Source organism: Hermetia illucens, chromosome 1 (genome assembly GCF_905115235.1).
Source record: "Hermetia illucens chromosome 1, iHerIll2.2.curated.20191125, whole genome shotgun sequence".
NCBI lineage: Eukaryota > Metazoa > Arthropoda > Insecta > Diptera > Stratiomyidae > Hermetia > Hermetia illucens.
Genome location: NC_051849.1, coordinates 65,100,650 through 65,117,426, shown reverse-complemented (window position 1 = coordinate 65,117,426; position 16,777 = coordinate 65,100,650). Strand labels below are relative to the sequence as shown.

Sequence of the window (16,777 nt, the reverse complement as noted above, 5' to 3'; positions counted from 1 at the left end):
ATTGTTTTTCAACGAATATAGTCATGTCGGGTATCAAATGAAAGGCCTCGAGTAGTACTTCCTGATGCAGGTATTAGTTTTGGGAGAAGTGCTGGGTCCCAAAGGGGCCAATTACTTCAAGGACCCATTCTCAGAAGCTACCCAACGAAATTATGAAAAAATATGTCGGCCCATGCATGGCATCTAGACGGCGAAATACTAAGCTTACAATGAAATTTCCGAACTAAAACGAAGAAATCAGTTCGCTTATAGGACCTTTCACTTAATTCCGACAATTCTAAATGCCAGAAACATACACACAAAATTGAAGTTTCGAAGTCTATCAATCATGAATAAGACTTGCGCTATGCTACCAACTTCAGGGATGAACCCTTACCAGGCGTGCGCGAGCAAACTTACTTAAAGCTTTCTAAAAATAGTGGGCTCTAGGTCAATTGTTGGAGCAAAGCGAGAAGAAGATAAGTGGCTAATCAAGAACAACCATTATTTCTACCTATTATTCGACAAGTTGGATACCTCTCCCATTATATGTTAATTTACAGAGACTGCAATGGACAGGACACGTCCAACGAATGGGGAAGAAGGTCAGCAGGGAGTACTATGACTGATTCCTTCGATGATGGTTTTACATCGCTGCTCGCAGTTGGACGATGCGATGGATCGTTTGATGACTCAATCTATTGAAACAACTGCAGGAATTCAACGACCGCAAGGGCTGTACTGCTGCATAGAAAACCCAAGATGATAGGTCTCCCGTTCTAATCTTGTACGACGCAAGAGTACCTACATTTCCAATCACGCTTTTTAGAGTAAAATTTTCTCTTCTTCTAGCATTTGTTCTTCTAAACAGTGTGGACGATTTTACCTACCCAAGATTTGGTGAATCTGGGGGGGGGGGGGGTCTATTAAGAGTTGGCTCGGCGACTGCTACATTTTCGACTTTAGCTGCTCCAGTACTAACTGTTATAGTGCTACTTTCTTTGGTGGACTAGACTTCTGCAGCTTTTGATGGCGGTCGGCCTTCGCAGGCGAATCTAGTTTCAACAATAACCCCGCCGGAGAATATTGATGAATACTGGGCCGCCATTGGGAGTATCTTTGTCAAAGGACAAGCCCAGACTAAATGCGAAAACCTGGGGGTAGTTCGATGAATGTAAGGACCAGATAGAACTGTTGATGGTTACAAGAAGGGGTGAACACGGCGCACTAGAGCTGTGTTACCGTGAAAAATTACTAGAAGTTTAGCGTTGCGCACACCGTGGAAGAGACGCCATCATTATGCTGGTGTTAGAAACAGAAGCAAATATTTCGTCACCTTGTACCACAGCACGAAAAAATTTGTAGGAGTTCGTAAGACTTTCAATGGTCTTGTGAGAGACGTTATCTACGGATCATGAGCTTTGGGCAAGTGGCTCTGAATTTATAAAAGGAAACAAGCAGAGTCGGATTGAAAATAAAATCAATAAAACCAGGGTTCTAAGTCTGTCTATTCCCTGAGCTCTTCTTATTTCCATTAGTGAGTAGAACATCGAGGACGTAGATACGGATATGAAACATTAACAGGACATGTCGATTAGAAAGCGAAAGTAGCGGTGGATAGATCAAATACTCAGGAAGGGTGAAAACTCCATTGTGGTTACCTCACACAGTAGAACACTCTCTCCTAGGACGGCGGACGTGTCGCCGTAGAACAACATTGGGTAGAACATCGGAAGTGAGATTTAGGCTTCTCAGAAAATTGTGAAAGGATTCAAGCGTATTGCAAGAAAGCGATAGCGATGGGGTATAGGTGTCGCTGACGCGCCATACCCCAGATATGTGTTTATGGCAACCGTATACAAAAAAATCAAATCCCAAAAGTTCTCTCCTTGGTGCTTGCCAAGTATCTCCTAGCTTAATTCTCCGGCAATGTCCATACCCTAACCAGAATTATGTAAAGGTCATCAGGCCCTCAAATTGGAAGTGAAATACTTCGTCAAATTCATCAGAGAACATGTAGTGCCTGAACATGATAATGATGCTGTAGAAACCTCCTCGTTTGATTAGCTATGTAGTGCGATATGCAATGTTCGGCGTTCTACTTAAAGGAGCCGGAGCTTCCACTCTTGTACACGTTAGATTTCTGTTCCAATAATTATCTGCTGACATTAAATTTCTCGGAAAACACAGCTATTTTGAGCTCACATAGCAAACCTCCAATTGAGTTGGGAGAGAAAAGGGAAGGTAAGTAAGAGTCATCCCATTTTTTAATTCTATATGTACTTTGAAGGAGGATTTTATCTGAAAAAGAATGGATTTCTATAAACATTGTCACACAACTCAGAATATATGGCGTTCTAAAGTTTTTCTACCCACAACTTCCTGATTTCTTGCAAAATAATAAAGATGCTATCAAAACTTCTGGAATCAAGAGGGTGTTAAAGATATCGTTATCCCTCAAACAAGCCACTTGTCCAAATAAACTCACCATCTTTTATATCATTAATCTTCCTTTGATCCGTGCTTCGACATAAGATCTGTATTAGCCACTGGAACTTTTCTCATTTTTCTTCACCTATCAGTTTCGTGTCATCCATCTCTTACGCCTAACATACGTGAATGTATCTAGTCCAATATTTTGCCCGTAATTTTTCATCGTTCCTTTTAGAAATCATTCCAGTGTGTAATAGACCAAAAAAAGATATTTACACTTGCATAATATCGCGTAACATGCGACTTCCTCAATATTCTGGATGCCTATATCATCGTGGCGATCAGTTGCCAAGGCACCGAAAGGTGTGCAAAACAATTTTTGCATTAGCTATTACAGCAGCAAGCGATACGCTGAAAAAGGGGGCAGATTATGTAGGTGAAACGTGCAAACACTTTCTCAAGATGTAATGCGGATATTGGTGACTTGTAAATGTTACCTGGTCGTCAGCAACTGGCGAACTAACTGTAGCAACGCGATGGCAACCGATTGCTCAATTTTCTCATCAGCAACTGTCTTCACCTGAATTGTTAATTACTATTGACAATTGCACTGCAATTTGGATTCGATACCGACTCTGCACGCTTCTACGTAAAATGGCCGTACGTGAAGTTGCAAAAGAAAATGCGACTGGAATTCTGTAAAATCGAATGGTGCCAGGTTCCATGCTATCGAGACCATGAAGGTGAGTTAATGGTGGTGTTGCTATTATGTCGCGACATAAGAATCTTGAATGCAAGAGCCGTGAATTAGTGTTGTTCCAATGTGATTACGACAAATTGCAATGGATGTTTGGTAATAGGTTTTGGATCTGTACTGGTTTTGCGAAAATTCTGAGAAATTTTAACTATGTGAGTAGTATAGACCCTCTTTGTTTATTCATTGTCTATGACGTTTCTAGATCTGCGATCCAAAAAGAATTGCAATTGCAACCAACAAAATCAAGGATTTTTATTAGATTTTTGCAAACATTCTACTATCTGCACATAGTAGACCAGCTATTTGCAAAAAGAGGAAAAATTATCGAAATTCCTCAGTACGAAGCACGACAGTTTGGAAAATCTACCTTCAAATTCATCACATACGCTTTCCATAGGAATCGACAACTGAATGGTCAAGTTTAATTGATTCTCCGATGTCGGCTGCAATACGTATTCGCAACGTGTTTTTCGCGCTAAAAAAGATACCGTGCAATGATGGCGTGGTAATTGCAAGGTGAACTTGATTTTTTGGTGTTTGATTTCTGCAAAAAATTTGGTCAACGCAATTCGCGTAGTGATGGAAATCCTCAGCAGTTTACCTTGAATGCAATGCAATTCTTACATGTTGAATGTATCACCTGCACGTTAAAGCTATCGCACCAGGTGCTTGCTTACGATTCGATTCTCACGGCGAATTAAATATTGTAATTAATTCTAGAAGAATATTCGCTTGTTTGGTAGTGGTGAGAGCTGACAATTCAATGTTACGGCGTGAAATGGAAATCTGATTTAATAGGACGTATAATCTGATTGCTTGGTAAGCTTCACGTAACCAGCCTAGAATTACTTATATTTAAATCGTCCGCGCAGCAAGTCTTTTGATAACTTTGTTAAACTCCCCCATAAGTTATACATCTTTAACTGTTCTGTGCTGTGCCACAATAAATCTATCCAATTATTGGCCACACTAGACAAGTGCGTTCCACTTCATAGCATGGCTTGCCAACGTCTTGCCTTCTTATTTTAGGCCTTCTTCATAATCACTTTCGCTTTTATGTTAGGAGGGCAGTGCCACATCTCAAATTGAAATTCGAAATATTTTTGAAGTTATAGCGAAAGAATTGTAGGTATTGAAATAGCCAACCCGTCGGCAGCAACTGCTCCAATCGTCCCCCCTTTATAATACACTTGATTCCATACTGTCACAGCCCGCTGATTCAGCTCTACACATTATGTAAAAATTTATACTGTTAGAAAATTCTCTCTTTCTTCAGCCTTTGTCCTGTTCACAAGTGGGGTCGGCTCGTCGTGATCGGATTCGCCATCTGGCCCTATCAAGTGCCTGATCTGGATGCAATCTCGAGGCTTTTAGATCCCCATCAAGCGTATCAAGCCACCGTAGTTTCGGCCGGCCTTTTGGTCGTTTACCATCGACTTCAATGTTCAGACCGATATTGGCAAGTGAATTACTGTTACGCGAATTACGTGACCATACCATCGAAGACGCCTCTCTCGCAGTTTTTCCACGATCAGTGCAACTCCATAACAATCGCGGATATCCTCATTTCGGATGTGATCAAAACATGTCACGCCACTAGTCCAACGCAACATCTTCGTCTCCATTACCGCAAGACGCCGTTCATTTTCTCTTATAGTCGGCCAACACTCAGAACCATAGAGAGCGACAAGACGGACGACATTGCGGTAAATTTTAGATTTGAGCCGTTGGTTCATACGTCGATCACAAAGAGCACCAGTTGTGGAACGCCACTTCATCCAGATTGCGGTAATGTGTGAAGCAATTTCATAACGCAGTTCTCCATTGGCTGATAGCGTTGACCCGAGGTATTGAAATCGGTCAGTTCTGGGCAGATCACTGCGTTGACAATGATTGTGACTGTTTCATGGGGATCGGTCGTCAAAAATTTAGTTTTGTTTAAATTTGATCTGATGCATGAGGCGATCACTCCATTTTTGGATAAGTTGTTCGAGATAATTTTTGCTATTCGATGCTAGAAAAACATCATATGTATAAAGCAGTGAATAGAGCGCTGGACGTTGGATACCCCATGTGACGGTCTCCATAACAAGAACAAAGAGGAGTAGTGAACGAGCGCTACCTTGATGAACACCAACAGAGACACGAAACGGTTTTGATACACCCACCACACTTCGAACCTTACTTTTCGGATCGTGGTAGAGCAACTGAACCCTGTCCACGAGTTCTTCTAGCATTAAGTGTTGTCGTAGAGCATGCCGGATGCGTTCGTGTGGTATACGGTCAAACGCTTTCTCTAGATCCAGAAATCTAATGTACAGAGGGCGATGCTTCTCACGGTGTTTCTCCATAAGTAACCGTGCAGCGTGTATTGCGTCAGTAATGGGGAAATTGACACAGTATACAAGAAGAATTTAGGAATATATTTTTAGTAAGAATTGTTAGAAAACTATCTAGCGAATTCAAATGAAATTTGAATCCTTTATTTCACACACCCAAGTGGTGGTGTGGATTCTCAAAAATATTCGATTTTATAATAACAACTAATTTTTTAAAACTATTTTTCGATCTTCTTTTCAACCAATCTGTTTTTGGAAAAATACCTCCAATATTGCATTAAAAGGATGTCTTTTGCAAGTCTCGAGGACCATCTCCTTCAAATGTTTTAATTTCAAAATAGATGGGTAAGGTTCATTCCATTGGCTTACTCGGGGGTTGCCAGGAAAATCTATCAAATTGTCCACATACACTTCTTTTTCTAAATATGTATATGGTTGCTCTTTACCCCTTGGTCGTAGCAATCTGTCAACCACATCTAGGCGCACTTCAATTTCCCAACCCTCCCACATTCTGAAGCGACCGCACTTCTTTAATACTCTGCTTGGGATAGGGTATTCCACAGTACGGCATAGCATCCAATGCATTTGTCGCCCCTCCTTAATGTGTGACCTATGCACTGCCTCTTTCGCCTTCTGATCATATTGTGTACGGCTGCCAGGCCTGGCCGTCGACCAAATTCTTCGCTTGTGTCAGGCCAGCGCACTTCGATTATACATCGGAGACAGGTGTTGGCGAAGGCTTGATGCCTTTTAATGACACCGGGGGGAATTTTCCATGCGGTATTCCCATATAGCAATACAGAAAGGATACTAGCACAGAACGGTCTCAAACTGATCTTGGTGTTGAGATAACTGCATTTCCAGACTTTAGAAAAGGCAACGAAGTCCGATCTTGTACTGCTATTGCGTCGGGCAACATCAAGTTCAATTCAAGGTTTGCTAGACATATAAGGCGATCAACGCGTTCGATGCTCTGCCCATTAATGCAGATTGGGAGAGTCATCACTGTGATGGGTCATCGACTGACAAGCTTGGTACCTTGTGGTAGCCGTCAGAAACAACCCGATACCCCGGGTCACATCTGGTATCACTCGGCCCTCCAGACGGTACTTCCCAGAGTTCGACTATCTTACCTCGCTTAGGCCTAGAATGACCACCTTAAATCGTTGGAATTACCATTTGAGTCAGAGAAAGTAAGAATTCTGCTGATACTCGATAGAAACTGTTCGCATTCCGTTTTCGATAGCAAAACGTCAATTCATATTCGACCCCTTGTTTCGTTAACAGTAGATTTGCAGGTTACTAACCCATAAGTTTCTACTCCTTTTAGTCACCCCTTACGGCAAGTAGGAAAGGCTTTGAATGTATTGTTAAACCTCAACCCACAGGGTGTTCTTTCTCGTTAGCATAGTATTTGCTTCTAATGTCTATCCTAATCCTATTCGGTGAATACATCCGAAATCGCTGCATTCTGCGGTATCTTTCGCTTTCCTGCCTAGCGCAACAACAGATTTTTTTTTTCACGGCACACACAACGATGAACATCTCGGAATTTCAAACAGTATAGGCGCTTGTCATCGCATGGAGCAGTCGATGGAACTTTGAATCTTTTCCGTTCATCCATCCGTTTCCACGATTCAGCAGTCAGCCAGACCAGATGGCGCTACTTCAGGAGTAGAAACTCCTAAACCCCGGGAAAAGAGCATTTTTTATAGCAGCTCAATGCTCATCGATATTTTTTGGCGGGTTACTCAGGGTATCTGCTGTCATTAAGATAACTCTTCAATTGTCAAGCGACAGGGCGATTATATGAGCTGATGGTGTTGAACTTAGAGGAGGGGGGGTTGAAACTTTCAAATCTCGCGATTGGCTGAAATGACACACAAGCAAACGTAGGCGACCATCAGAAGGAGGTCAATTTCAGCGCTTCTTTTGTTATGCACTCCAAAAGTTACTACCAACCGCAAATTAGTCAATCTGATTTTCCGAAGGGTTCTGTCAGGTGAAACTCTACATGAAGCTCTATATTCGAACAATGTGTCACCCATGACGAGGCGGTTCGAGGTGCAGAGTTTTTTTCCCTTTTGCAACGATTGTCAAGGCTAATCTATTTCGTAAAGAACTAAATCGAAACCTCCCATTTAACATCCCACCTAGCTACATTCAAAGGAAGAAAGAAAGAAAGAAGAAATTTTGCACTCTCCTTTTGCATGTATGAGATACAAATCCGGCCTTTAGTGTTACGGTCGCCAAGGTATTGTCAGAAGGAAGGCTCTCCTGAACTGTGCTCGCAGACAGTATTCCTCTCCACTACGTCGGAAATCTGCGATGGTGTGTAGCACTGTACAATTGTGATGCCCCTTAGCCTATATTGGAATCTTGCACTCAGAAGTCTATCCGAAACCGGCTCCCAGGTCAAGAAAGCATATTTTGCGGTAACTGCCAGAAACAACCCGGCACCGGATCTGGACCAGTTACTAATTGCCTGTTCAGAGTAGAGAAGCATATTGCCACAGGTGTGGCAAGAGAGGGAGAGAAAGAGAGGAGTACTCTCCCGAGTCTTGTCATCTTACTTTGCATTGTTGGAATTTTCCCTCGAGTTCGAGAAAGAGATCATTATGAGGACACTCAACACTGTTATCGTTTTCGATAGCCAAAGGTAGTTGGTGAAAGTAATTGCCGTTTGGGGCATTGTTGTCGTTTTGGTTGGAATAAAGTTTCAAAATTTGCAAGCGGTTTGCCCACACTTTTCTACCCTTTTTGTCGTATGACAAACAGGGACAACTCTGAGTGTATTCTTAATTCGCAAGTCATAGAGCACGCCTATTTTTATTTGTCAATTTTGTAGATTTGATTTATTTGTGAGGTCCACTTTCGTGTATGTAGCAGGAAAGAGAGACTTTGGCTAGTTTGGTTAGGCAGCCTTGCCGGAAAATGCTTTGAACTTCACATTTTCGAAAATTTTATTGCAATAAATCACGCACATTTCGAGCTGTCATATGTCGCTTCCATAAGAGCCAAAACATTCCAAATGTACTCCCTATGAATGACCACTAGCAAGTTGCATTGTAATATAGAATATAGTACCGAATTAGCTATTTCAGGTTAGTAGCAAGCACTCACGCCTATTGTTAGTACATTGTACTATCCCCGGATATCGCCAACAGCATTCGCAGGCATCTAAAGATTCGCAGAATCTTTGCTGAAGAGAACCTTACCGAAGTTTCTTCATCTGAGATATGAGGAGGCCGAGTAGCTGCAAATGAACTCCAAGACCGTCTCCTTCTCCTTTTCACATTGGCTACATATAGCCATGCGGTATTTTAAGGAATAGTGTCGCTTGAAGAGCCATACAAGGGTTTTCCATTATCTTGAGGAGCAATTAGTCTAGTGACTCCAGGTTGTTTCACACAGATTTTCGCATACTAGCATTTGGCTGCGCGAATTCTCGCCACTTTACCCTTCAGAGTAGACTTGACAGTGGATGGCCAGATGCAAAGCAGTGACTCGGATTTCACCATTGTGCCAGTCTCTCAGCTTCGCCGGCACCCACAGGAAGGTTTCGTTCAGTCGGTCAAGTTTTAGCAGCAGGAACTCCACACCAACTGACTTGATATGTCGTTGCCCTTAAGTGCTGGTAATGCTGCCTAACTGTCGGAATAACTTCGAATGGTTTTAATCCCGCCATTTTTTGTCAAAAACATTCTTTTACTCTCAATGAAATGACATATATCTCGGCCTGGAATATGGTCGTTGTTTTTCCGAAAAGTAGAGCTAGTTCTGTAATTGGATTTCGGGAAAATACCCCTATATCCGATTTGTCTTCCATGATTGACCCATCGATGAAGACTATTAAGTCTGTAATCCCAAAAAGTTCGTGGTATTTATCGGTTATTATCCTCTTTTGGTGATTACGATGCAATTTGTGTTTTGAAAGACGAATCTGGAGGCATGGCAGGCATCAAAACTATCTAACGAAGAGGACGAAGAGGAAATCCAAGTTACTTCATGATTCAATACTCCAACGGCATCAATGGCAATGCATTCTAATCGACCACAATGAGCCTGTTTGCAGGTCTCTTCTGGACTGCATTTATTTTATCGTAGAAATGCTTCCTTTTTATATCGGAAACCTTCAATAGTGCGCAATATAAGTAATCAAAAGCGCCCTGCGAAATCGGATTCACATTTCGTTTCGACTAGCTTTTCACATTACAATAGTAAAATTCTGCATCAGACAGAGGAGTGTTCCCCACAGTCGTGATTCACTGTACCTGAGAATGTTAGACGACCATATAAACTGTAATGCTCTCCTTCCTCCTTTTTAAGGTTTTGGGTAAAACATACATCAGAAACTACCCAAGCGAATAATCTGAAAAAAAAAACCAAGAGGCTACCACCACATGGTGCCTAGGCTCGGAAATACCCTACATGCCCATATCTATTCGAATAAAGTTAATAATAGTACATTACTATAATTTTTAGTAATTGGCCGGAAGACCCCTTTAAGTTCATCCTAAAATCAGGAAGTTTGCAGTAATATACGCTAAAGCATAGTTCATGATCCTACCAAATTTGGTGAAAATCGCATATTACTAACAAAGTTATAATAGGTCAAAGTTGTCGCTTCTTTGCACATTCAACACTTTGAATGTCAATATCACTTGAAATAATAATATAATAGATATTTTCACATAATATATGCATATATTACGTGCTACGTACTGGGGCAAAAGAACACTCAAATTTCTTTACAATAGATATACACAAAACCTTTCATACCAGAAGCGTCTAGTTTCCGGTTTCCCGACTTGTTTCCAGTTGCCTTGGGATCTCTTCCGGGAATTTATCTTTGCACTTTTCGCATTATCCTTAGTCAAGCCCCGCATCACAAAAAGATAGATTAATCTTTTATTCAATTGCAATCAAGTTTTTCTTTTGAGTGGCCAATTGACCAATTTGCCTTCATATATTTGGAATTGGGTGGAAGTAAAAGATTTTTTTTCCACCTGCTGCGCTCCTATACTTGTAAGTGGTTAGTTTTTCCATTTCACTTTACCATTCTTGAATTCGTTCAAATTTATAGTTTGCTCCTCATTTTATTGCGGTCATTGTAGATGCACTTCACCTTACTGACTACTTGCTTGATATTCCAATTCAAAGTCTCTCTGCGAATAAACATACGTGTCAGTTTTTCCACCAAAAATAACCACTTCAACGTATCTTATCAAGCAAATGCCGTCGGTGTCGATAAATTTATTGAAAAACTCTTGCGCATGTAACAAAAATTACCATAGTGATTTATTGTTATTTCAATACACAGATCTATAGTATATTCCCAATCAATATTGGTCAATTTCCTCTAAAATAACAAATGCATGATTATAAACGCATTGGGAAATCTGCACCGGTTTCCACATTGAAGCCTGTATGCCGCTTTTCATTTTCACTGAAAATGACATGGCGAATATACAATGCTTAGCCATTTCTATGGGCGAAATGCATTCACCGAGAGACGAATTGATTAAGCACCACAGTTTAAGTGCGGATATTGAACTCTACTTAACTTTCCATGCAATGGACCGTATCTTTCGAGTACGGTTACTAATGGCAATGTTTGTAATTATTATCAGCTCCAATGGCCGGTGTATGAGCGGACATCATTAACCCAATGGTGCGTATATACTAATATGTGTATAGGCCACATTTATTGTGTTGTTAAAAACAACTTTTTGTAGCTACAACGAAGTTCTTTCTCTAAATGTTTTTATTTCCTCCCAATATAGGAAGATGTTATAATAGAAGAGAATAGACCGATTGATTTACTATCAAAATAAAATTAGAATTGACTTTTCTTATGTCAGTCCATAGTGTCGTCACTAGAGACACATAATATAAATCAATGTTTTACATTTTTCCCTCTAGTTCCGTTTCATATCACTCATGTGACTTTTCCTATCTTTTCCTTCACAGATATTTCCACTATTTGCGTGTCTCGCGCTACTGACAGCCGGCGATGGGAGACGAATTCGAACGCGTCCAAGACCAGTACAACAACCAGCTCCGCAACATGTTCAGCAAGAAAGTGAAGACATACCGGAATCGGAACTGACTAGTGAGGAAGATAGCCGAGCTCAATCAGCCATTCAGTACTATGACACTGAGCCACGAGATAACTTACAAGATGATAGAGTCGTTTTGATATCCTCAAATGATGACTATAATGGACTCTATGGTCAGCCAACAATCAGGTCAAGGGCCGATCGACCGGCACCACAAGCTTTTCGATCAACGACAATTGCACCAAGGACTAAGGACCAAGGTACCAAATCACCACCAGTTCAAACCATTAGGAATTACAGTAAGGTCAATGATGACGGTTCATTCACCTTTGGATATGAAGCCGCTGATGGTAGCTTCAAGGAGGAGACAAGAGGAACTGATTGTGTAGTTCGAGGAAAATATGGATACATTGATCCAGATGGTAACAAACGAGAATTCACATATGTATCTGGAAACCCTTGTGATCCTAACAATCCTGAAAGCCGAGAAAGTGAAGAGGAACGCGATCGTGATACATCTGTTGAAGAACCAAATGAACCGGAAAACATTCCAAATTATCCTAAACAACGCCCAGTTCGCCCAATTCCAACTCGTCCAATACATACCACAACTCATGCTCCAACAACATTGTTCCAAAACAACTACGCTCAGCACACACTTCCTGAAGAGACTGAAGAAGAAGAACCCGAACCAATTCAAGTGCTTCAACCCCAACGACCAAGAGTATCCCCTACCGTTCAACCTCTAGCTTTCCAACCCAAAGTTCCAACAGAAGTGGCAATTCGTCAACGACCACGTATCACCATTCAGACCACGCCTTCTCCAGTATCGGTCTACACTCCTGCTCCTCAGCCTGTTAGCATAACTCCTCGCCCACAAGTTTATAGAGCTCCAGTTCAGACCATCCCTACACAACCACCTGCAACTACTTACCGTCCAGCAATAAAGATTACTCAAACGCCAGCTGCAATCTCATACAAGGCAACACCACGTCCTTCTTACTATTCGACACCTCTACAAAATACAATTCCATCCACAACACGTCGCCCACTTGATTTCGCTGAAGAATTGGCCAAATTCCATAAGGAACACAACGTAAATGTTGCTCCTTTGACTACAACTACCGCCAAGAGCACAACTGCGCCAGTAAGACAATATAAAATACCAGTTCCTCAGCAGCCATCAATACCCGTGACATCGAATCCAATCTACGAATCCCAACTTGTATTTGATCCGTCAAGTGGCCAATATGACTCAGCACTCTACCAACAGTTGCCCCAAACTGATGGGGATTTCTCACTCAACCACCGAATCCAACCTTACGTTCATCCAATCAGTTCAACCGCAGCTCCACCCCAGCTTTTGAGTATTGAACAACTACGACAGTCGAGTCCACTTTACACCAGAACTCAACCCACCCCAGTTCCTCAATTCTCACAACAGGTCTATGAAAACGAAAGGGAACAAGTTCAAGTTTACAATTCACAGCAGCTCTTCCAACAGCAGCAGGAGCTACAAAAACAACAGCTTCAGCAGGACAGAATCGAAGCAGCACGTAAGGCCGCATCTCAACAGCAACGTCAACAAGTGCAACAAGTTCAACAAGTACAGCAAACTCATCAAGTGCAGCAACCACAAACGCAGCACCGCTTCCAGCCTGCACCTCAGATACATCGACCTACAATCCCCGAGGGGCCTCAAGGTTTCTACTACATTCAACCCTCAGCGGGAGGTCAAATTGACGCTTTCCTCAGAGGGCACAATATCGACTTTTAATGTTTTTTAGTTTTAAGGGATTACTCTCTTAATTGTAAGCTCGAGTCAGTTGCCAATGTGTAGACATTATTTAAAGCAGTGGCAGTGTTAACATTTTTATCATTTTCCTTTGTTTTCCTTACTTTTTTGAGTTCGTCTATTCTATTTTACCTGTTAGGTCCACGTAGGTTTAAGCCCATCTACATGCCTAGGTCGTTTTTATACATACCAATAATCAACTGATCATAATTATTTTTTATCGGATGTAACTTTATTGTAACTATTTTATTATGATGAGCTGATGCTGATGAGTTGTGTCGTTTACGTGAAATAAAATATTGAAAAACTTGAAAATTGTTGATTTTTTTTGAAGATCCTGCTGTCGTAGCTAGACTAGAATTAGAATAATAATAGGCATAATCCAACGGTCCTCTTCGGACACGAATTGATTTGGAGATCACAACCAGAGTCCACCCTGAATGTAAGCTCAGCTTTCATACCAGTGGATGCAAGGCCTATCTAGCACCTCTGTCATAACTAAGGGGTACGGCACCTAAGTTATACAGTGCAGTTCACAATTACCATGAACTCCCTCAAGGCGGCCAACCACAAATAACCAGACTGAGAGCACATCCTCCAGGAATTCTCCTGGAGCATAGATGAATTCTCCGGGAGCATATGCTCTCAGAGGGCTATCCCAGTTCCAATGGTGCCAGATAACCTCCGGGGAAGTTTCGTTGCAGGAACCACTCCAGATGAGTCCCTTGCAGACTCGGGTCTGATCGCCCCCCTCGAGTACGTGGGGACGGCACTCGCAGGTAAGAGAAAAATTCGAGAATTTTCTCTGCTCACGCCCGCAAGCACCAAAGTACAATTCCACTGAAACTTCAGTTGCCACACGCGAGTTAACTTTCGATTTTACAATTCGACAGAAAAAAATAAGTTTATTATTATTTCCGTTGTCACAATCTCGGCAGATGGCCGATTTTACCTAATACTAGTACTAATTGCCAAGCATTTGAGCTCCTACCAACTCAAAAGACAAAGGAACACTAGTGGTGGTAGTCGGTAATAGGTTAATAGGAGAATCCCTAGACTGAGTGAGAGTACCAGGACATCAAGGGAATCCCTACAATATTACGGGAACTACAACCACTTTTCGAAACTCAAAATTTCTTTGAATTCCCGAGCCATTGGCTCATAGTTCATCTTCTCCACGTATTTCCATTCAAGTGAGTCCCCCTGGAAGATGGATAAGCTCTGAGGTATCAGATGAATGCACTGATAAGTTGGTAGCCATCCTACCATGACTATCGCCAAAAACTTTATTAGTTTCGGATCAATGCAATACAGACGTAAAACATCAATTAGCCAGATGTGCGGGACGCTATCAAAAGACTTGGCATAATAGATGAAGCAACCATTGAGGCTCCCTTGGCCTCTAAATGCTTATCCTACAACTGCCGAGTCAGTAATGAGTTACTCTTTGCAGCCATTCTGTTCCTCGAGCAGAATGTTGTTGGTCTCGAGATGCGCTTTGTCCCTTTAACTAATAATGGACGTTATGAATTTGTAGAGAGTTGGTATGCAAGTAATAGGTCTTGTGTCCGCGGGGTCCTCCTTTTTAGAGACAAGGTAGGTAATTCCCGCAGTGAAGAAGCGTGAAAACTCCTTCGGTCAACTAATGACCTGATTTATGATATGTGCTAACCGACTGTGTATACTACTAAATTTATTTTTACCAGAAATTCTGCACGTGATCCAGATCACCTTCAGCTCGTGGAACTGCGTTATGGCTCGTCTTCACCTTTAGCAAATAAACAGTAATTACATTTTTAATTTAGCCTTTATTCCACCAAATATTGTGGTTACCACAACTCGCTTAATATAGGTCTGTCATTAATAGTCGTTTTAAGACTGACTAAAATTTAGTTATCAAATGATTCTAAAAAGTACAATTTTATGAGGACCAAGTGAGGTCTGAGAATTTGCAATGCTATTCGTTCTATGAAATCGAGAAGATCTAGTATTGCCCTTATGGGGGTTAACGACGATTACCCCATTAAACCCTGGGCAAATAATAGTCAGTGTCTTTTATCTTTATAGCTACAATGCATTTATTTTATTTGGTAAACTTACGCTAGTGTATTCCGGAGCGGTCTTTACTGTTCATCGTGTGTGTATCTCTGTTTGTTGCTCGAGCAAAAGGACATGTGGGCGATATCGACACTTTGGCAACATCCGCGGTAAAAGACACACTATAAGAAAAAAAAAGGCCTCCCTTTGGCATGTATGGAGTCCCACCCCCTTTCCCTTAGCCACAATATAGAACGATATTATTCTCTGCATGCGTGGGTGTGCACAGTTTCAACTTTTTTATCGACTTTAGTATCAATAGGTGTAACGGTTTCTGAGAAAAATACGTGTAGCACAGATAGACAGACAATGAACCGAGTGTGAGCTGGGGCTTAAGAAAGTCTTTCCTGCTTGTCGTAAGAGACGATTGGAAGCAATAGACATTTGTGGGCTAGCAATCTGCAAATTTCGAAATTTCTATATATATATATTCACGGATAGGAACTGACCTCACGCTGAAGATTTTTGGCTATCGAATTCTTCTTTCTGCAGTGTACATATGCTCCTCGATAACAGTGTCGGGGGTTCCCAGAATTCGTTTGCTCTCTACAACCCGAGCGAAAATTCCAACGATATAAGCTAGTCATTCTGGGCCTAAATGAAGTAAGATGGTGGAACTCTGGAGAATACCCCTCTCCTTCTTGACACATTAATGGAAATGTTTTGTACCATGGAAAACCAAATGGTAGCAGACGAAATTTGTTGTCGGGTTGTTTCTAACGAACTTCTGACTGTAATATTCCAGTCTAGGTTAAGGAGTATCTCAATCACACAGTCTTATGCGCTAACAGAAACTTGCGATATAGTGGAGAAGCATGCTTTTTGCGACCAATTACTCGCAGTTTAGCAGGAAGATTCCCAAAGGTGAAATGTTGTCGTGGTGGGTGATCTGAATGCCAAGGTGGGCTCTTACAAAGCCTTGTTCGGACATGTGATGGGAAAACACGGTCTAGGCGACTAAATTCGGACAAGTCATAGGGGTAGCAGTGAGAGAAGTTCATAGTTCCAACCGGGTCGTCATTGGTGGCACACTGTTCAAGCACAGACCCTGCTAAAAGGTCGGTTGAGTTGCGGTTAATCGAATGCGCACGACCAATCAGGTAGGCCACTTTGCGATCAGCAGTAGATTTAGAAGTTATCTCCGGGATGTGCGCAACAAGAGAGCACTGACGACGACTACGAAAGGGGTCATCAATTATAGGTCGCTTACGCTACGCCGCCCTAAGTTATATATGATCCAGCCATCGTTTAAGAATGGGGGAACTATCTTGCTAATAGCAGTACACTGAGTAATCTGCCTGATAACATCGATGAA

The 16,777-nt window shown here is 41.7% G+C and overlaps 1 protein-coding gene across 1 annotated transcript in view; it reads left to right on the top strand.

Annotated features, from left to right (window-relative positions):
- The window catches only part of LOC119646141 (putative mediator of RNA polymerase II transcription subunit 12), a 65,113-nt gene extending 51,433 nt beyond the window's left edge, over nt 1–13,680 (top strand). Inside the window, exon 3 of the mRNA XM_038046498.1 lies at nt 11,482–13,680. Coding sequence (XP_037902426.1) covers nt 11,482–13,347 — 1,866 coding nt within the window. The 3' untranslated portion in view covers nt 13,348–13,680. The remainder of the gene's footprint in view (nt 1–11,481) is intronic.
- The last annotated feature ends 3,097 nt before the right edge of the window (nt 13,681–16,777 follow it).